This window comes from Octodon degus, unplaced genomic scaffold, assembly GCF_000260255.1.
Source record: "Octodon degus isolate 3935 unplaced genomic scaffold, OctDeg1.0 scaffold00095, whole genome shotgun sequence".
NCBI classification, from domain to species: domain Eukaryota; kingdom Metazoa; phylum Chordata; class Mammalia; order Rodentia; family Octodontidae; genus Octodon; species Octodon degus.
In genome coordinates, this window is record NW_004524671.1 from 5,921,387 (window position 1) to 5,944,880 (window position 23,494).

Consider the following 23,494-nt stretch of genomic DNA (forward strand, 5'->3'; position numbering starts at 1 on the left):
TACCAAGGGACAACTATAATAATGTATATGTGTGTTACCAGTAGAAGCAGTGCAATCTTATTTTAATAGTTCACTGGAATACAGAGTTAGATATCCCACAAGTTCTATGGTATCTCTTGTAATGCTTCAAATTTCACGTGACATCTGGGGAGCATTATCTCTTTGGAGATGAGTCATATCTTACATCTTCATTTATACAATTCTTTCTATACTACATGTAATAGCAAACAGCAAACAGGAATGGACTAAGAAAATACTGACATTATAGAGTTGCTGAATGTTTTATCCCTAACCACCAGAACAATAAAGCTTACTATTAATTAAAGCTCACTGGATGAGCAAATCTCTTTACTATTTGAAAATTGTTTGAAATCTAAGGAATAGGAATTTAACAGACATGTAGAGTGAATGAATACATGATTTTTTTTCTTTGTATTCAGGTAAACTATGCTTTGAAATAGAGCCAGCAAAAATCCACTAATATACTTGTAATGCATCTTATTATTTTGGGGATCAAAAAACTAAAAGTACTCCCTAGAAACTTATTCCAGAGAGGTTAGCTTTACATGGAATATATACCTATACTCCAACACTGTATCTTCACTACATTTTTAAAATCACACTTCTGTTTCACTATAGTGCTCCCCAAAGGGCTCTTTACAGTTGTAAATTTTCACTGAAAAGTTGTCAATATAGTTCATTCGAGTTATTATCAGAAAGAGTAGGATATATATCATTTATATTTATAAATAAAAGCCCTTAAGTGACAAAAAAAAAAAAAAATCGAAGAAAACACAGAACACCTTTCACAAATAACTTTTCTTTTTTAACATGGAGGCCTATCATCTAATTTTGAATAAAAATTAACGATTTAATTTGGCAAACGAATGCATCCGTTCTTTCTCAAGACATTCAGCCAACAGAAACATACTCTGTGTACTTATACTAAGCCTTCTAACTAGCATTACAGTGGGTAAGTGTGAATATATGTGTGCTCATAGAAACGCTTTACTAAAATGAACGAGCTTTACTAAAATCAGCTTATGCTAAGAATGTATATGCCTGCATGAAGAAACTATGGGTAAATTATAAGGCAGAGCTCAAGTCTGAGTTAAGTCCTAACTCAGAATGTAGGGTCTTTAGCTAATTAAGGCTCAACTAATACTGCAGTTTTAGTCCACTTTATATGTCCTTGTTAAAAAGAGAGACCCAAATAGAACATATTTAACAATATTTCTTCTACTGCTGAATTTCCATTTTAACAGTATTTATCTTTCCTTAACCCGTTTACAATTTCAACAAATGCAATGACAACAAGTTTTTAAGTTGTCAAGATATCACATTCATCTCAGTGAGATTACTGAATTTAAAAAGAAAATTAATTCATTTTAAACTTGAGATGAAGAAAAAACCTGAATCTTCCATAAGTGGAACCATCAATTCCAGAGAAAAGACATAACTTTTTGAGTCTTATCCAAAAAGTATTTTTTACATAACACTCGCAGGTTCTAACTGGGATTCCACTGGTCCAAAACATTTTGCTAAACTGTTTTTTTTTTTTTTTTTTTTGACTGGGGATCAAATTCGGGACCTTGCATGTGCCAGGCAGGCACTTATGCTGAGCTATCTCCCCAGACCCATTTCTGCTAAACTAAAACATGAAATAAGAGAACTATATCCAAGTGGAGAGGTAATCATTCCCGAGCTCTGCCTTTCCTAGGTGCTCAGAGCTCTCATCTCTGAGTAACAAAATTCAGCTCTCTTCAATTTTTTCATTCCATTCAGAAATATCTTTCTGGAGAAGAAGTTATAAAATGAAGAGTGAAATCCAAAAAGCTTTTGTTTCCTAGCTCTTGTCCACTTACTCAAAATTTCAGATGAAGCCAAGAGAAGAGTGTTCAGCACTACTCTGGCAATCTGATAGTTATTTTTAAGCCCTTTTCTCATTATTCTCTTCCTGAAGTAAAAGAGAGAACCATGGAAGCTGAAGACAGTTATCTTCCATTTGCAATTAAGGCAGTGTTTGAAGCTAATTATAAAGACCTGTAATTTCTGAAAGAAAATACACAAAAACATCTTCCCTTTTCCAACAACTTACATAATGGCTACTATAATTTGAAAACAGATAAAATTCAAAAGTACTTGAAATGTGAAATAGACTACCATGAACTCACCTCTTTATATGCACAGAGAATGGAATTATACATCCACATACACTTACGTTTTTGAAAATAAGAGGAAGAGTTTTTCAAAAGACACAATGTCTAAAGGCAGAAATACAATCAAAAAAGTTTCTACATCCATTATAAAAATAAAAGGCCCAGGATGACCACTTACATGCTTCAGAAATTAAAGACTAGATTTCTTATATGGGGCTATTGTTTGGGATTTTTTAGTACTTAGAAATTAATGTTACTTATACAATTTATAGTAAATTAAAAGCAAAACAGCAGAAAAAATACAAACATATGATCATAACTATAAAAATTTTAAAAAGGAGATATCCCATAAATGGTATGAAGACAAAGGATAATTTGTTTCCTTTCTCTGTTTTCTTTTTTTTTTTAATTTATTTTTTTATTTTTATTTTTTTCTGTTTTCTCTAATGAGCGTATATTGCATCAACAATGTAGAAAATCTTTAATATTTGAGTATCTTCATATTGTCTGTAAAATGCTACGGTAGTGGACAGAATTGGTAAGTTGACTAATAGGATTTTGGTTTTTATTACATATATGGGTCTCTATAATTTTAATTAATAGAAGCATCAAGTTTTATTTAATATAGTCAGAAAATCTCCATAGCAGTAATGTAGTTAACAGGCTACTGATAAGTGAGAATTTACAATAGAAAAATATAATCAGACAAGCTAAATCTTCTGATTATGTTTCTTTAAAAACAAAAATAATACCTTTGATATTGTCAATGCTGATGTACTTGATCATCTCTAAGAACCTGAGGAGTGATCAAATACAATTTGGTTGAAATCTGTTAACATTGCATCACATAGAAAACACATATAAAATGAAGACTGCATTAAAAGCCAGTTTTACCAAATTATGAAACATCTGTTTATAAACTGATTATTTAGGGGAACAATGCTGCCATATACTGTGTAGACTGACTGATGTGGAATGGCTGCTAAATAAATTTATATTAACCATGGACATGAAAATGTTCTACACCACAGTAAGGCAAAAGCAGAAACTGCTACTTAGGAAATCTCACTGGTTCTTTAATACAGACATATTTGAATTCATGCACTTTATTCTTTCTTGATTTAGGATTTTCCTTGTTTTGTATAGAGACATCCATATATTTAACTAAATGGTAAATTAACAGCCTATTTTTTTTTTTTTAATTTTAGGGAAGGGTCTGCAGGGTGTTCAGGGTCTCACTGCTAGACCAGACTCATAGTGATCCACCTGTTTACAGCCTCCCAAGAGCTGGGATTACAGGCACACTACACCATGCCCAGTCTCAACTGCCTTCTTAGCATGCCCAGGGCGGGGCCAGCACAGCAGGCCCCGGGATAAGGGATCAAACTTGCAGGCGCTTTAATCTGCTGAACTATTTGGCCAGCCCTCAGCCTAAATATTTTAAATTGACCTTCATTTATACCAAAGGAGCAAGGACAGAAAAACTAAACTGGGATTTTTTTACATATTCATCATAATTTAACATTTTATTTAATATTTGTAGGCCACTATAAATTCATTTGCAAGGAACTCTGTAAAACAGAAAATGGAGGTTTGAAGGTGGGTAGAAAAGTAGTGTCAGTTGGAATGGTTGTTTTTGCTCTTTTCCCCATTATCACAGAAATTTTAATGCAAAATTTCGTTATAGGATTTAAGTCAGGCAAACTCATAGCTTTAGTGATTTTCTTTTGTGTATATGATCTTGAAATAAAAATACATTTTTTCATACTGAATATTAATGTTTTAAGTCATAAATCTACAGTGGCTTTAGCTGCACATTTAACAGCATGACCTTAAAGTCGACACCTCAGCATTGCTTCAGTAAGTGTTTTGAATGTTTTCAAAAGCTAAAATTCATTTTTTTAGCTATGTCCAAAGTGAATGTTGATTAATTCCAATTATAGACTCTTATAAATATTTATTCATGTAATCACTATGTACAGTTTCAGAATTTTTACACAAATGTTTATTCCTGACAGTTTTCAGTATGCAATTCAAGGTAAGGCAGACACAAGTGAAAATTAAAAAATTCCTAAGGATAATCACTCTTTCTAAGGGAAGAGAGAATATTCCTTCTCATTTTCTACAAATAAGCAATGATCATGTAGAAATCTGGAATATAGAAATGAAAAGGATATAGAAAGGTGCACTATTAAATAATTTTCAAACATTTTCTCATTAGACTATTATTAGATAGTAACCACTTATGCATCCATTAATGTAGAAAAAACTAGTCGATTTCATTAGAACTTCAAAGATGAACTTTTTACATATTCGAAGAACAAGTATTTTTGTGCAGTCCTGTATCTTCATCAAGAAAACCATGTTTTAAAACATAAGTTTTCACTGTTAAATTTTTCTGTAATAAAAACAACAAAGTAGTTTATAAATTTGGAAAATTAATACTTGGGGTCAATGGAACGTCAAAATAATATTTGACTGTGGGTTGGCCAAACAGCTCAGTGGATTTAAAGTGCCTGCAAGCAGGCAGAGGGGCCATGGGTTCGATCCCTTGGCTGGCACCCCCGGGGCACACTTTGACAGCAATTGAGACTGGGTGTGGTGGTGCAGGCCTGTAATCCCATCTCTTGGAAGGCTGTAAACAGGAGAATCACTATGAGTCCGATCTAAGAGTGAGACCCTGAACACCCTGTAGACCCTTCCATAAAAAAAAAAAAAAAAAAAAAAAAAAAGTTTGACTATAGCAGGAAAACACACAGAAAAGGGCAATTATGTTGTCAGAGAAAATATTTACTAAGAGCAAGTGAAAAAAAGATGAAATTCTAAACCACATCAATGAAGTTTATCAGTTATAGCATTACTGTCACTTTACTGATGAAGATATTTTAAATAAATACAATCTTACTTCCAATTTCTTTTCATTAGAATGCCCAGTCACTGCTGAAAAGAACAAAAAAATCTTTTCTAGATAAATTATTTTTTGTCTGCAATTTGTTTTTATTTTAAGGAGAATAAAAAAAAATGATACAGAATTTCAAAACAAGATAGGAAATAGACAATGGTTTTTACATTGCATACTATTGTTATATTCAGAGTTAATCATAGAGTAACTCAGCAAATGTTCTGAAAATTAACATTTTCTTTTACAAGGACTCTGTGTCTAGCAAAGCTAGAATGTAAGAAACCAATGAAGACACTTCAAGGCTGTTTCTTTCTTAAGCCCACACAATTTACAACAACTGGCTGTGTGCTTTCTAGCTTCTAGAAGTAGTTTTTAGAGAAGGACTAATTTTGACCAACTACAGGGTAAGAGAGCAGCAGATGCATGACAAACAGCAATTCTGTTTCCAGCAGTGACTATGGTAATGGTCACTGTTTTTTTTTTAATTTAATTCAAAAAACAGTATTGTGATATAATTAGATTCTGTAACATTTCCATATTTCTTAGTACTAACACATTAAATATTCCCTTAATTCACTTTAATTTGAATGAATGCTATGTAGGCAGAAATTTCAAAAAAGTTACTTTAGCGCTTGTATTTCTGTCTTTGGTAAACTCAGTTTTTAGAAGTTACAGTAGTCATTTTCAAACAACATAAAGAACAAAGATTCATAGACATAAAAGTTAGATAAAAATTTAAAAATTCAGAAATCATGAGTTCAATCAAATCAAAAGTTAAGTCAATTTTCCATAACCTAATAAAAACTTAATACAATATAAAAAAAGAGTTTAATATGAGCCAAGGTAAATAATCTGTTGTTGATCCATAAGCATAACAATCATAGGAATTAAGCATTGTAATTATTGATAATCTTTCTTTCTAGAAGATCTTTTGGCTTTGATTTCTTTTTTAATACATCTGGTGTGCTAGAGAAACAAGACAATTAGATTGAAGTTAAAATTTTTTAAAAGTCCAGAAAACATGAAACAGATTTTCTTATGAGTCTTTTAGAGACATAGATAACATACATAATTATATCTATTATAAACACTCTAATGTCCTGAATTAATTTATAACCATATATAATAGGACAGTGCATATGAATACATAAATTGACAAAGATGATTAAATCTCACTTTTGTTCATTATTTATTTCACAAAAATATAAAACATGAATCAAAGTAAAAGCAATTTTTCCCTTAGACTAGAAATTATTTCACTATCTAATCGTCCATGACAAATCATGAATGTTTTTATAACAGTACAGTACTCCAACACATGACTCTGAAATAGAATAACAAATTCACACTAATTCAAGTTATGTGAGTTTATTATTAACAGAAGGTTGACAAAAATATCTTTAAAATGCTAGATAAACATAGTACACTGAATGGCTATTACTATTCTCTTTTGTTACACAACAGCATCGTATTAAGCCCAGAAATGCACAGAATTTAAAAATGGCATTATGGTAATAAGCAGATAATTTAAAGTAAAACTGTTGAGCATTAAAAGCATAATGAAGTGTAACTATAAAATCTTAAAGACAAGCTATAATACAAAGTTATGAAATACATGAAAGCAAATCTATAATATATAGCATGCCCTACTTTGGATATAAAATACATTTTTTCCCCCTATGTTTAAGTAATGAAATTATTTTGCTTTACATGATGTTCAGAAAAACATTTTAAAAGAACAAAGTGTTTTACCTCCCTAAATAGACATACAGCCTTTATACAGTCATTCACAATATGTTAATGAAACATTCTGAGTAAAATGGTAAAGAATATGTGCATTTTAATAGATTAGATCTGACTAATCATCCTCATCATCACCATCACCATCATCACTACTGTTATTATGAGTCATAATCCATTCCCTGTAGACCTGAGTTTTCTGTAAGCATGGCAAAGGGAAAGAGAAGTGTAAAGGTTAGTAATGCATGGAAGATTGCTTGAAAAACATAAATTTATGAAATGTCTGAGGAAGCTACTAGCTGTATCTCAGGCTATAATTATGAATATAGTATTTTATAACTTAACAACCCTAAAGCTAACCTTAACTGGTTTATACACACGTAGTATATAAAATGTTCATTTTCTGGTAGGCAACTTTGACTACCAGGGAGCATTATTATAATGTGCTCCTTCCTGGACAGGATATTACACAATGAAGGAATGTATGTTATATTCAATTATTACATATGAACATATATAACTTAGTCGACACAGACTCTTTTTAAGGAAATGAAAAATAAGAGGAGAAACAGTTGAAAACAAACATTTCCTAAGACACCATCATTAAATCCCTTAGGTGAGACTTTAAATCCAGTTTATATGCCATCTAATTATTTTTCAAAGTACTGGTATTCATATGGTTTAACACATTTGCTAACAATGCAACTGAGTTTTGACTTAAAAGAACCTTGTCACTAAAATAATAATTAACTTGTAGTAACAGGTGACAAAGATGAGATTTTTAGCCACTGAAACCACTCTTTTAATGAAACCTGTCCTACTAAAAATATGATTCTTTAAAAATAGAGAGGTTTGTGTGTCCCAAAGTTTAAAGCTTCAGAAAACAGCTGCAGAAAAAATTTATTTGCTACTGCAATAAGACATCAACCATAAGAAGTTTCTGGTAACTCATATTTTTCTATAAATTCTATATGCAATGCATATTTCAAAATTCTCACTACAGTTCCTAACCTAATAAATTTATTAAAAGTTTCTGAAGATATATTTTTAGTTTTTAAAAAGGGATTTGGAGATCATTCAGATTTTAATCAGTAAAAGATAAGCAACACATTAACTGCTCTAACAAGGGAAGGCAGGGATTGGATCAGATTTTTCAATTATATTATCCAGAGATGACTTCTGCAACTTTCCTGTCTTCGAAGAAAGATATACTGTCACCGTATAGATTGTCTTGATGATGTCTCTTAAAGTACAATTTTTCAACAGAATGCTAATTGCTTTCCAGTATGCAAGTATTTTGATGCTTTAAAATCACTTTCAAGTCACTTTACCTAATACTGTTCTATGATTACATTATATTGACAGAAGGACCAGTCAGATATACTATTACATGTTCTGTATGCACTCAGTGAAATAGTGAAGTTTTAAACCCTTATCCTGCTTATTTTAAACATAATATTTAAAATATCAAGGGCATAAATAAATTTCTGTATGTGGCAATGTATTACTGTTTGCAAGTCTATACAACATAGTCCTTATTTTATTCAAACAAAAGGCTTCATGTAGTGCATGATCCCCGTACACTACAGAAGCAACTTTATCCTGGCATGGCCTTGTAGATACGACTATTGTTATTGACATCAAAAGCCAGATTTTTAAAAGTGCAATTTATTAAAAAAACTGCCTGTATAAATAAAAGATTTTACCTTCAAAGTGTCTACTTTTCTAAAAGCTAACCCTAGTGAAAGATAACTGAGTTGCACGTAAACTGGGTATCCAATCTCATGAAGTTTTAACATATAGTACATTAGAACAAATGGGAAACTCATGGCCATTAAGCATGTTAAAAAGCAAAGCATAGGGCTGGGGAGATAGCTCAGTAGAATAAGTGCTTGCCTGGCAAGCGCAGGGTCCTGAGTTCAATCCCCGGTACCGAAAAAAAAAAAAAAAAAAATTAAATGAACAAAAAGCAAAGCATAAGAACTCATGAATTATCTGTAAACTGGTCCTGAGGTGTTTTTTTTTTTTTTTTTTCCCTTTGTCACATTTATCTGGAAGGAAGGATTATACGTGATACAAAAACTAGTCGTTTGATAAACAGAAGGAAGAACCCCAAACAAAACTAGTTTATCTGGTTAAATACCATCAACTAGAAGGATACATAAGGCACTCTGGCTTTCAACAAAACTAGCAAATCAAGCACAGAACTAAAAGTAATCTGTAGAAAGATCAGGTAAACTAAAATTTCTATTAAAAATTAACAATATAAAATTTTAAAAATAGTCAAAATAGACAGGTATATGTAGTTTGTGAAAATTTTAAGACTGAAATCTACTGCTGGCATTTACTTGCAAAGTCATGCATTAAGTGTTTTCATATCAAACTTTTTGATGCCTGTAAAAAAGAAAAAAAAATCTTATAGTAAATAAATATACTTCAAAGACTAATAAGAGAAACTTATAAATGAACTAAGCAAAACAAAGTCCAAACAAGCTAATATATTTAGAGCATTATTTAAATATCTACTTAAAAAAACCTAACTTGAGTAATTTTAATTTATGACTCTTACTCACCTGTAGCATTTGATTTCCAGTACCATCCCTCAACCTGTAAGGCCTGATTACTCCATCTTCATTAAAGAACCGAGGTGGTCGTAGACTCTCCACTTCATAAGTCTCTGTAGCTCTAGGGGAAAAAAATATAATGTGACTTAAAACTTTATTCAAACTTATAAAAGCAACTATTAACAAGAACCATCTTTTAGATAAAATTAAGAATACTACATCACTCTTCTATTTTTAAACTTGCTGTTATGATATTAAATTCTCTAGAAAAACATAAAACTTTTAAGAACTTTATTAATAGATTCGCCTGGATTATTTTTCTATGTGCAAACAAAGAATCAAAAAATAATAGTGCTAACTTTTGTCAATTTGACATCTTTGTTTTCCTTTTCTGTTGTCTAGTTTCTCTAGTACTATTCTAGATATAAGAGAGGATTGCTGGCATCCTTATTCCTGGCATTATAAGGAAAGTTCTTAGCAAGCTTTTTTTTTTTTTTTAAAGATATCCTTGTCAAGCCATGGAAGTTCATGTCTGCTTTTACTGTGATTAGAGTTCACCATTTTTTTATTATTGGTATTTTTAAATACCATGAATAGGCAATGAATTTTAAGATTTTTTTCTAGTCATTGTTGTAATCATATGCTTGATGTTACTCAATTCATTTAATGTTAGGAATCATATGACATGGTTTTCCAGGGTTCAAATACTCTCATATTCCTATTTTGGCTTGATGTATGCTATATTAAACACATTCACACATGGATGGATGTGGCATAGTACTATTTTATCATTTTTACTTGTATGGTCATAGGTCCATATAGAGGCATAAATTCTCCAATTAAAAGCGGAATAGAAAAAACAAAAGTCCAACAAAAATGACTCGATTGTATGTTGACCACAAGAGATTTAACTTTAGCAAAGATACAAACAGGAGAGAATAACGATAGGAAAAGATAAATCATTTAAAGTAATTAAAAAGAGAGAACTGGAATGATACTAATATTAAAACAAAATAAACAAAAATATTTAAATAAGTAATTCTCACTTTGCATGAAGAAGGTATTTTATAGTGAGAAAAGGGTCATATCAAGAAAAATATAAAAATTACACACATACAGGCATTTCACAAGACAACTCCCATATACATAAAGCAAAAAATGACAAAAGACAATTCAATAGGTTCAAAATTTTGATACCCTTATGTCAGTGAGTAACAAATAGAAAAGATTAACAAGGAAGCAAGAGAATTGAACACTATAAATTACCTAGGTCTAACAAATACCTATACAATATTCAACAACAAAATATACATTCTCTCACATATTCTCCATGATGTAGACTGTATGTAAATGGCTTAAACTGGGCATAGTGGCACACATCTGTAATCCTAGCATTTCATAGGATGAGGCAGGAGGGTCACCATGAATTCAAGGCCACCTGGGCTACATAATGACTTTAAGGCCACCCTAAATACATAGTGAGATTATGTCTTAAAAAATGAAAAAATAAAAAACCAAAATAACACAAAAGGCTTTAAAACATTTTTCAATAAATACAAAAGTACTGAAAACACACAAAGTATTATTTGACTTCATGGGAAAAAATTGAAATCTGTAAGAAATTAGAAAAGTTAAAAAATAAAAACTTCTGTAATGAAAGGTTCAAAGGAGAAATCACAAGGGATATTCACTACTTTGAGACAAAGAAACCAAAAAAAAAATATGCCAGAAGCTATGAAATACAGCAAAGAGAGGTCTCAGAAGTAAAATTTATATATTTGAATGCCTAAATTAAAAAAAAAATTAAAAATCAGTAATATAACTACAATTTAAGGAGGAAGGAAAAGAAAAGGGAACTAGACTGGAAACTGGTAGAACAGATTAGAGACAAAACAGTACAAAAAATATTATCAATGAAATAAAAATTTGTTTGAAAAGGTCAACATAAATAGAAGATTCAACTGACTAATACCAGGCATACAACAGGAGTCAACATTATCAATTTCACAGAAATAAAAGCATTATAAGAGAATATCATGAAATGTAATCTCAGCATTGAAAAACCCTGACCATTATATATAATAGTTACTTCCTCACACTATTTGGGTTCTCCTTATCTTCTTTAACCTGATTTTCTTCATAGAATAACAATTTTTCATCATTTACCATATCATGTATTTACCAATTACATATTTTTGTCTGTTATTCTCCCACTAAATTGAAAGCTTTATGAAGATAAGATACCTGCCAAATTATGGTCACTGCTGGTTTCTGAAGTAATGAGAAAAGTCTCTAATAACTATGTATTATAGAAAAACACTGATGTGTACATATCTTAATGTGTTTAAATCATACATTCACTTAATTTTGTCATTCTAATTTACTAAAATTCAGTGAAATGTTAAAATTCTCTCGTTATTATGCACTTGGGAAGTTCTTACAATTTTACTTTTATAAAATTGCAGTTATTTTGTGACCTATATGTAACTTCTAAACAATCATCTTCTAGTTCTTTAATTAGTTCATCATGTATTCCAAAAATTTCTGCCCTACAATCTGCTTCATCTAATAATAAAAATATGCTCTTTGCAAATGGTATGACATTTAAATGCTTGATGCCAATTATTTCCTTCTCAAATTGCACTTTAATATTTTAATTTGATTCTCAATGTTTATTTTTGTTTTTAAAAATCCTTTATTTATTTGGTACAGGGTCTTGCTATGCACCTTGGACTCATAGTGATCCTCCTGTCTCAGCCTCCCTAGCATTTGAATTACAAGCGTGTGCCACCATGTCCACTTTTGGGGACCAATAATGTGCTCCCGGGGTTCCAGGGCTGGCACTGCATGCAGTACTGGGGATCGAACCTGGGTCCTTGCACATACCAGGCAGGCACTTAAGAGCACAGAGCTATATCCCTAGCCCTCCTTTTAATTTTTGTTGCTGGGAAATCTAACTCAGGACCTTACTCTTGCCAGTCAGGCATTATGCCACTGAACTATATCCCCAGCCCCAATGTTTTCAAATAGCTTATATTACTTATTCACTAATTTATTTGTCACCTTTGATTTTTATAGCATTTTTCCTTTTGATTTCAAACTCCTTCTCCATAATCATACTCTTTAATATTTCTTCTTATATTTTTGAAAAATGTTTTATTTTCCCATTGTCTATAAAGGCAATGTTGCTAGGCACAGAATAACATGATTTAGGATTACTAAATAAACAGTAACTCAAGCAGCTTTGGGCAGAAGTCCACTTAGATATATTTTGAAATCCTTGTTTCACAGGCTTTTGGCTCTTCTGATGACTATGATTAAACCCATCATATTTATAAAACTGAAATTATAGGAAAAGGACATTGATCACCTAGCTTAATTCTAAATTATTATAAAGACATAAAGAGGAGCCAAGGAATGACTATGAGTTTATAACAATATAAGATAAGGGAAGGGTGAAAAATAGCTGAACTGGGACTAAGGACTATGAAGTGCCACTCTTTTCAAGAAAGGAAACATGTCTGCAAAAACAGTATGGGGAGTTAAGAATGAGTTCTCATTATTTATGCAAAATTGGTTCATTGTCCTCCCAGCTATATAAAGTGCTTTACTTGATCATTAAAAAAAGAAATGAAAGAATACATCTGCTAAATTTACAAAGACATATAGCATTATATGAATATATTTCAGTGAAGATAACTAAAATGCTTGTTCAATGTGTCCATCCATGAAAGTAGGAGGACTGGAAATAAATGACAAACTACAAATGTGACAAGACATGATGCAGTAACTTTAATGATGAAAATGAATGAGGAAGTTCTATGTAGCCTGTCATACTACAGTGCTCCTAACTAAGTGCTGAAGGCCAAAGAGCAGATCTGGGGCCAGGGAGATGGGAGATGGCTCAGAGGAATAAGCACTTCCCTGGCAAGTGCAAGGGACTGAGTTCAATCCCCGGTTCCACAACAGTAACAACAACAACAACAAAAAACCATATCCATTTCATTTTCCATACTTGAAGCATTTTACTCATGTCACACCAAGGATAATATACCTTTTTATTCCCTGAAATGTACTACTGGCCATGTCTATGATGCCTCCAGTTGGCCTGGCCACTGCTCCAACTAAACCTTTTCCAACACCTTTGAAGAAACCAGCTGCTCCTTCTTTCTGAGCCCCTAGGGGAAAACAAAACAAAACAAAACAAAACTTCTTAGGCAACTGGATCACAAGTGAAAATAGAACCAAATGGTGAAACATATCACTCCAAACTCCTATACTTGCCTTTGATTGGTTTTGTAACAATTCCTGTAATGCCACTTACAAAACCCTGGAAGAAAAGCATGATTGAAAAATTTATATTACTTTCATATGATGCTTACAAGAACCATAAAACAAAAAATACAGACTTTTTAAGTATGATATAGCATATTTTGCTAAGTATTCTATTTAAATAGAACATGTTTTGGAGAGCCCTGATAAGTTTTATACTCTTTACTCTTACCACATCTAAATAATAATTTAAGGAGTAAAAGTTATGTCTGTTTATTTGGTCAGAATGTGGATTTAAAATGTGTTCTCTATAATGTTCACAACTCTGAAATTTCTTACAGAAACCAAGCCTTTTCCTCCACGAGTGATCCCTTCTCTAAAACCAGTTGGCTGCCTGTTCATGGCTTCTCTTCTTTTCTGCTGGTAATCTTCATCCATTGTGATAGCTGCTACACCTTTAGCCATAGCACCTGTGATTTTTGAGGCAGCACCAGCCAATCCACCTAACAGAAATTATAGTATCTTTAGTAAAAGCAAACACATCATTACTTTCTACTGCCAACCAACTCGGCATTCCATTTCTTACCCACAGCTCCCCCAACAAGGGCCTTCAGTCCTAGTGCCATTCCCTCCACAAACTCTTCAGGACCCTGGATGGCTCCCTACAGTGATGAAAAATAGATTTTAAAAAGTTGTATTTACTTTAAAATGTGAATTTATTGATTTACCTTTCAAATAAAAGGTAAATGAAAGAAATGGTAGTGATGAAAACAATAAAAATAGCTCAGAGGAAGTGATGCCAGCACAAAATCTTCACATTATGAGTTCTCAGGGATAATTTCATGACAAAGTATAAAGATAAAATGTTAGAAGCTGTTCCAAACTTACTTGCTCTGTATTATAAGAAAAGATGCTTACTTGCTCTGTATTATAAGTTATATGAAAAGAAAGCAAGCACTTCAAGTACTTTTGGTAAGTAAAAGGAAGTTTAAAAGTGTTTCTAATGTTTTATAATAAAACATACAAAATATTAGTTTTCCCCTGTTTTTCTTTACCCTATACATGTACAAAGTGATAGATATGTATATATATATATATATATATATATATATATATGTATATATAAAGTACTATTCTTTAATGGAGAAGGATAAGTCTGAATCACTTGTAGGAACATGAATGCATCTTAAGATCATAATGTTAAGTAAGGTACATCACACGTTTTTCTTATGTGAGAAACCCAGAGTGTAACATCACAATAGAAAACAAGGAGATAGATCTTTTGCAAATAGTTCAGACTAGGAGATGGGTGGTGGGGAAGAAAAACATAAAAATTAAGATACACAGGTGTACCAACTCCACATGATGAATGTAATCATTATATATTACTACAAATACATACTAGTAAATTTTTTTAAAAAGTGAAAATAGAAGAGTACTGAATGTCCTGATGCCAACTTTGAAGGGCAGTGTAACAATCACTTTCTTTTCCCCACTGGTTATTAAGATGATTCTGCACAGTACAAGCTTCCATGGTTTTAGGGTTTCACATATCTGTGCAAACGAAGATCACCCACACAAGGTGAGTGATCTTTCTTCCTCTTATAGTTTGAATTTTATCTACTTTTCATATTTCAAAGAACAGTTAAAATTCAATATAATTTTATAGACTTTTTAATTCTTCTGTGCCTAGTGTTCCATTTTTGGAATGTCTATAACAACAAAACATACGGAATATTTTTCTCTTCAAATTCTTGTCTTTTGAATTTTTCTGTGTAACATCTATATAATTTTTCTGTATAACACACATGAATTTCATAAAAAAACTGAAAAATTAATCTTCGGCATAAATGTATTAAATTTAAATACTGAGAAAAAAGGTAGAAATTTATTTTTAAAGTGCCACCAGATCTTACTGTTTGTTGAAATTATTCTGTATGTCTCCCAAAATTTATTTATACACACAAGTCAAGTTAACAATAGAAATACATTATGTATTCAACAGTACTAAAATTTGATGTATAATACAAGGAAATTTTTTTACCTGGTAAGGTTCATAAAAAAATGCCTCTACACCTTCTGAAAATTCCCTAATTAAGCCAAAGGGATTTCCCAAAACATCAAGGCCGAGAATGAGTACATACATCTGCTTAATGGCCTAAAAATGAAATATGAACATTAATCAATTCTGATAGACTTATTATTCTATTATAGGCTTAGTACACATGTCCAGTTTTCTTAGGCTAACATCCTTACTGTTAACTCCAATATCAAACCCCGATCACCATATTCATGACCATATTCCGTTTAAAGAACAGTGTATTACCATAAGAGACTGATGTTATATTTTATAAAAATATACAAAATGCTTTCACTTGTACAATTATTTATGAAGGTTGTTACTACTACTACTACTGCTACTGCTGCTGCTGCTGCCACCACCACCACCACCATTACATAGATTGGGTCAGATGATGCTCAGTGTCACACAGAAGGTATATGGCAAAAGTGGGGTCAATATACAGATTTCTCATGATCACTATTTGTCCATTTGATTACAACTAACTCAGATGTTCTTTAAGTTGTATCATAAGATTAATGAATGCATTTTTAAACATAAATTAAAGAAAAAGAAATATAAATCCATATATGGATATAAATTTATATATGGATTTATATTTCTTTTTCTTTAATGTATTTAGTACAGGGTATACAGGGTCTTACTACACAGACTGGAATATAGTGATCCTCCTGTTTTCAGTCTCCCAAGTACTGAGATTACAGACATGCACAGGTCTGGATTTATATTTCAAATCTATACTGACCCAGAAAAATTTTCTGATAAGAGCTAAAAATACAAGGACAAAACAAAATGAAATTTGGATTGGGCACAAGTTTGTTTCTACAACTGAGAAAAAAATTCAGCTTTTAAAATTTGAAAATTACTTACTTCCATGAAGAATCTATATTGTACAAGCATAAACAGATATATAAAATTTGACTAATCTATATAATTCTGTCGTTTTGCAAAATAATCTCAGACAAACCTGTTTTGAATAGTGTTTTATTACTTCAGACTGTAGTTGAGATGTCGTATGAAACTGATAGTTGAGTTCAAAAAAGGCAAGCCTGAAAAAAACATATAAATATATATGTGTGTAGAGATTGTGAAAACACAAAAGAGATTCACTTTTTATTTTTGGCTTTTGAGACGGTCTCACTATGCAGACCAGGATGGACTTGAGCTCACTTTGCAGCCCAGGCTGGTCTTGAACTTGTACTCGTAACAATCCTCCTGCCTCAGCCTCACAGTGCTGAGCTTAACTATTAAAGAATGATTTATTTTTAAGTTTTCCTCCAACTCATCCTTCTAGTACAATTTTCTGTGCCTATTACTGCATAGTCTAGTCAAAACAAATTCCAGGGTTTAATAAAATTCATGGATATTGTAATTTAAAATGTCATCAATATCCACACATTTTCATAAACCTTAAGGGACTAAGAGACCCTCTGCAGCCCATTCACTGGCCATCTGAACTATTTCCCAATTCCATGGCTCATACAAAAAATGTTCAACACACTTATGTAAAAAGAAGAAATTGAAAAAAAAAAACAAAACCCAAAAAAGAAGAGACTGCTTAAGAATAACCAAAGTAGGGCCATCCAGATAGCTCAGGGGACTAAAGCACTTGGTTAGGCAGAGCATAGTAGCGGGGGTTTGATCCATGGCATGTTGTGCCGGACCCACCCCAGGGGCACACTGAGAAGAGGATTGAAACTGGGTGTGGTAAGGCATGCCTGTAATCCCAGCTCTTGGGAGGCTGAACAAAGGAGAATCACTACGAATCCAGTCTACATAGTGAGAGCCTGTACTAAACACATTAAAAAAGAAAAAAAGAATAGCCAAGGTTAAAACAAGCATAGTGATTCATGCTTGTAATTCAAGCACTGTGGTGGCTGAGACAAACAGGTAAAAGTCTAGACTGGGCAATTTATCAGCAAGATGCTCCCTGCCCTGCCCTACCCCTACCCCTCTACCCTACCCTCACCCCTGCCAGCCCCTCCTCAAAAAAAAAAAATGATTGGAGATGTAGTACACTACAAAGCCCTGGGGTTTAAACTCCAGAAACACATATATGTACACAAAGAAAAAAAAAAAGCTAAACTTCAGTTGTTGCACATCCTACCTATAGGCTGACAGCTGAGAAATCAAATTAGCTTACCTTTATAAACCCATTTATAGTATATACCTGTATCTAATAATTGGGAAGTTCTATGCTTCTTATTGCTGAATATGAGAGCAATAAAATTAGAAATCTCATCCTATTCTATTGGTATCAAATGTACATTCTTAGGGGCCGGGGAGATGGCTCACTGGATAAGCGCTTCCTTGGTAAGCACAAGGATCTGAGTTCAATCCCCGGTTCCGCCAAAAAAAAAAAAAAAAAGTACATTCTTTTGGCTGTTAAATAACTTTTATCTAGGTTCACAATTTCCTCATATGATACTTACTGATGTTCTCTACTGTTTTTAATAACGTGGTAGAAAGTCTATCAAAAAAGATCAAATTTTTCTAAACTCTCCATTCACACTGAGTCTTGGACCAGGTATCTCATTTGTTTCTATTATGACTCACATTCAAATATAAATTCTTGACAATAAGATGTTTAGAATGATCTCTTCAGTTTTCCCGATCAATACATTTGTGTTATGCTATCTTTGAAAAGTTTTATCTTATGAACTTTAGATCCATATCTTTCAAGGACTGTGTCTCTAGGCACTGACATCTTATGAACATTCCCTAGGCCAGGTTTCCTAAAAGTGCATAAAATTATATAGCCTTTTTTCTTAAAGAAATTAATAATTATTCTGTTCTTTGGAAAAAAAAAAAAGCTATTGTTTCGGCTGCGTTTCATTTAAAGGCAAAAGCCAAATTTTGCTATGATCTGTAATATATTTTATGTTATTTCTTATGTACAAACACTTTAAGTTAGAATAAACAGATTGTTCATCAGTTTATAGATTTGACTATTAAACATACTTAAAAACTACATCTTGGACATCTGTAAGAGTAGCACCAATACTCTTCAGCAAAAGATTCAAAGAATGAAATGGAATCAGGCCTCCACGTTGTTCTGAATCTTTAGCTTCTTCTCCACCTGAACTCAGTGAAACACTTAGATGCAACTAAAGAGAAAGGGATAAATATTTTAAAGCACTTTTTTCATACTGACAAATTTTAACTTAAAAAGTATCATTTTAAGTTCATAATATAAACATTTCAAAGCTAACTGATAAAAGTTAAAATTTTAAGTAAAAAGTCAAAAACAAGTTTAAATCCAACATAGCTTGAGTTAAATTTTAAATTGAGCAACATGACATTTAGTTCAATTTTATTTTCATTTTTATACATTTGTTAATACTAACAGCAGTCTAGTAGGGTGGGCTGTTGAAAATAAAACATCACCGAAGTGTACATTTGAAATGTTAACATAAATTTTGTATGCTGTTAAAAAACACTTTTGTGCCATACTGCATACTTATCCCATATATACTGGATTATACAATAATTTTATTCAGGTAGTACATCAGTAATTTATTGAAATTGTGTTTTAAAGAGATTTAATTTTATTCAATGTCTAATTCCTAAATCAAATATACTTTACAAATTAAAACTAGTATACATGATACACAACATTTTAAAACTTGTCACCAAAACAGCTTTAATAGTATAATAATGTTGGGTAAAGATATAAATATACAAATACGTGCTATGTATGATTATTCACTTCCACATGGTGAAAATATATTTTAAAAGTTTTTAAGTATCATTCATTACTTATTTATATTTGTAATTTTAAAGCTACCAAGATTTCTACTCTATTAAGAACATAACTGAATTGCTGCATCCCACCAATGAGATCAAATTATTTTACTATTTCCTAGATTATCAGAGAGAAAAGTGAATTATTTTTCCCCTACCTTGATAGGAGATATGTGAAAATATTCATAGAGACTAACTTGTGATTGGTCTACTAATGAAACTGTTTCATACTCTTCTTCAAAAGCTTCAATATCTTTATGGAAGAGTCCAGCCTACAAAAAAAACATTAACTATTAAAAACTGAAAAGACATCATTTCATGAAATATTTAGGGCAATAGGTCCCACCTCACAAAAAAACTCCTCTATAATATCCAACCTCAACACTGTTCATGCTTGGAAGATACTGCATCAGAAGAAAAGCTAACTTCTTTATTATTAGGAAAGTTCTGCCTGCCAATCACAAACTTGTAATCATGTATTTTATGGTTTGTTCAAACCAGCAAAAGACACCAAACTTTTTCTTTATGTGACTCTGCTTCTTATTTCAAAAGGCTTGTACTGGCTGGTACACTGTGTCAGCTTGAGAAGTTGAGGAGTTTAGGAGGCTCGGCAGGGAGCCAGAGTCCTTCCTTTGTAAATATCCTCTTCCTGGGCAAAAGGAGGACAAAGGAGATGATATGAGTGCTATACTTGCTGGGGTGGGAGTGGGGTGGCCTGCTTATAACATAAGGGAGAAAAGAAGCTTTTCTCCACCTTTTGCTCTTGTTGCCCTGCTGCCTTCAGTTGCACTGAAGTGTACCCCCTGCACTGTGCCACCCTGCCTTGGAGCCAGCTAAGTATGGACTAGGTGTTATGGTTCTAATGTAACATAATGTTGACAGACTTAATACTGGTTCTTAACGATTGTTAAATCTGTATTATAATTTTCAAGTTGTAAAGTGATAAGAATTAGAATGTTTTTGTATCTGGAAGCTAACTAGTTTAAAGATATGTGTCTGGTTGCCAAATTGACAAAGGGTAGGCTGTTTGGGTTGATACACTGTGTCAGCTTGAAAAGTTTAGAAGTTGAACTAAGCAATTCAGCAAGGGGCAGGGTCCTCACTTTCTTTGTAAAATCCTCATCCTATGCAAGAGAAGGGCATGGAGGTGTGAGTGCTATGCCTGCCTGCCTGTGCCCCCTGTGTGTTTGTGTGTGTGTGTGTGTGTGTGTGTGTGTGTGTGTGTGTAGTCTGCTTATGATATGAGAGGAAAAGAGGCTTGCTAGTCCCTCCTTTAGCTCTTGTTGCTTTTTACTATCTTCTGCTGCTCTGAAATGTTGCCCCTGTACCATGCCACCCTGCCTTGGAGCAAGCCCAGGATGGATTGAAACCTCTACAAACTGTGAGCTAAATAAAGCTTTCCTTTTTTAATTCTGGCTGTCAGGTATTTTGTCTCAGCAAGGAAATAAAAGTAACTAAGACAAGGCCATTAATCCATCTGATTTATAAACTTTGGGTCATATTTTTTTCTTTAAACACAATCACATAACCATGTTTTACCTGTTACCTGTCTTAGTGCAGGCTAGAGAGGCTAGAAATATAATTTTTTAAAAGGATACAGTACTAGAAACAATACCACATGAAGTAATTAGTATTTATTTTCATCCATGATAATTGTTACTGTTTTTTTTTCAAACACAGACTTAAATTACTTCTATATGTTGAGAAATGGTCCAAGAATTTCAGGATACATTTACGGGGATCATACAATTAAAAAAACAGAAAAAAGTGAAGAAAAATGAAGATTCTTGGAGCAACATGTGACACCTTTAAATATATTAGAATAGACAACATAGAGGACCAAGAAAAAAAAGAAATGAATAGAAAAAGTACTTGAAGAATGTTTTAAAATACTGACTGAAACTCAAATTTATTGAAAATATAGCGTGTATATTCAGGAAGTCTAAAGAACTCCAAGTTCAATAAATGCAAATAGAGTCACAATTATGTTAGTAAAGTTGTAAAAATTAAAGGAAAAAAGCACAGGAAGAGAAAAGCAACTGATTATATTCAAGAACAATGAGATTAATGGACTTAAAATAAAATCTTAGAATTTGTTCCTAGCATATCTGCCTTACAGTGTACCTTTCTCACAGAAATAAAAAGGGAAAAAAGCTAATATATTGATGGGTTCACACCTATGAAAAACTCTGCCTACTCTTCATGGCAGTGAGCTAATATGGCATGGGGGGGGGCGGGCGGGAAAAAGACAGCAGCCTGTCACTGCCTTCTTTCCCCTGGATAACCTCAATTTTTTCAAGTGTGTGTGCCAAGCCTCCTCCAATCAGTGCTCATTATGTCACCCTGATTGCTCATGTAAACTCCACCCCCAGCCTGACCTAATAAGTACCCCTTTGTTTCCACCCTCACAGGGGGTTCTTGCTTTTCTTTAGCAAAAACTCTACACCTAACAATAAAGGCTTTGTCTCTTTCCTGTCTCTTAATTAAGCCAAAAAACTTCCTTAAATATATAATATATTCAAAGCGCTAAAAAACTTTTTGACATACATATATACCTTGAAACAGATAAAATAAAGATATTTCCAGGTAAATAAAATCTTAGAATTTGTTCCTAGCATATCTGCCTTACAGTGTAAAAATTTCAGGCTGAAAGCAAGTGACTCCAAATGTTAAAACCAAATGAAAAGACCATATAAATGTATATTTTTCCTTTTGTCCCACAATTGATTAAAAAACAAAAGAAAACAAATTCCTGACAAATTCCTGAACAGCTCTAAAAGAACAAATTTAAGATTCATTAGCCTAAATGAGACTGAGGAAGTATAGGTTAATTGTACAGAAAACCTATTCACTGAATTTATGGGGGAACATTTCTCAAACTTGGAGAATGAGGTGGATATCCAGGTAATAGAGGCATTTAGAACCCCAAACAGACACGACCAGAAAAGAACATCTCCACAACCACATGGTTAAAAAATTAAAAATTTTATACTATTGAAAATTTATAACAAACAAGGATTATTAAATGCTCTTAAGGGTCACTGTCTGCTTTTGCATGGTGGCCTTCCCTAACGATGGATGATGCACTCTTTTGCTGCCATTACAAAAAAATGCTGTTGGAGAAAATGTCAAATCTTTTATAAGGGCAACACTATCCAAATAACAGAATTCTGAGAAACTCAAAAGATCAGTAGGGCTTGTAGTGTTGTATTTCAAAATCCTGAAAGAAAATAACTGCCAACTAATTATTACTTCATTCTGCAAGGCTATTCTTTAAATCAAAAGAAAAAATAAAGGCATTCCAAGGTAAGTATAAAGTTGAGAAATTGATGGCTACTAATCAGCATTACATAAAGTATTTAGGGACTCCTAAAGAGAGGAAAATGACAGTCAAGAGACCAAGAGAAAGAATGTGTCTCATTGGGAGGAAGAGATTAGAAGGCTAGAGCCAAAGGGGGATCAAATGCTACCATTTTAAATCTCACCTCTGTTTCCTCAGTCACTTCATTTTCTGACATGAGGTCTGCTAAAGCATAGACAAATCCAAGATCTAACCTGAGATCCATTTCTTGAATCAATACTTTGAAATACCTGTTACAAAGTAGAAAATAATAAAAATTCATTAACTGCACTAAGAAAATTAGTTGAGAAAAAAATATTTGATATACATTAGAACTTTGAAACTTAGAACTTCTAGATGTATAAAAATACACCATGAAAACATTTTTTATAAACAAACAAGCTCAAGAGAAAAATGGCCAGAGAAAAATGCCTAAACTATGGTTCTCATACTATAGCAGAACATTATATTTCAGTGATAATGAATAATCACAGCTACATAGAACAAAAATACATTTCTAGTATAAATTTTCATTAAGAAACAAGTTCCTGGGGTTGTTTAAAGTTTGAAACAATTTTTAGAAAATCAGAAAAAAATTAAAGCTATGAAACATTGAATTATACATATACAGACATTTTTCTGTTTGCATTCCATTTCTTGAAATAAGTAGGGAGTAAATATAGAAATAATATT

At 32.3% G+C, this 23,494-nt stretch overlaps 1 protein-coding gene across 1 annotated transcript in view; it reads right to left on the reverse strand.

Annotated features, from left to right (window-relative positions):
- The window catches only part of Vps13a (vacuolar protein sorting 13 homolog A), a 241,039-nt gene that overhangs the window by 26,810 nt on the left and 190,735 nt on the right, over positions 1 to 23,494 (reverse strand). Inside the window, exons 57-66 of the mRNA XM_023722991.1 lie at positions 22,947 to 23,052; positions 19,620 to 19,733; positions 18,679 to 18,824; positions 16,685 to 16,766; positions 15,682 to 15,795; positions 14,224 to 14,299; positions 13,977 to 14,140; positions 13,650 to 13,695; positions 13,420 to 13,543; positions 9,375 to 9,486 (exon numbers count right to left, since the gene is read on the reverse strand). Of these exons, the coding sequence (XP_023578759.1) occupies positions 9,375 to 9,486; positions 13,420 to 13,543; positions 13,650 to 13,695; positions 13,977 to 14,140; positions 14,224 to 14,299; positions 15,682 to 15,795; positions 16,685 to 16,766; positions 18,679 to 18,824; positions 19,620 to 19,733; positions 22,947 to 23,052 (1,084 nt within the window). The remainder of the gene's footprint in view (positions 1 to 9,374; positions 9,487 to 13,419; positions 13,544 to 13,649; positions 13,696 to 13,976; positions 14,141 to 14,223; positions 14,300 to 15,681; positions 15,796 to 16,684; positions 16,767 to 18,678; positions 18,825 to 19,619; positions 19,734 to 22,946; positions 23,053 to 23,494) is intronic.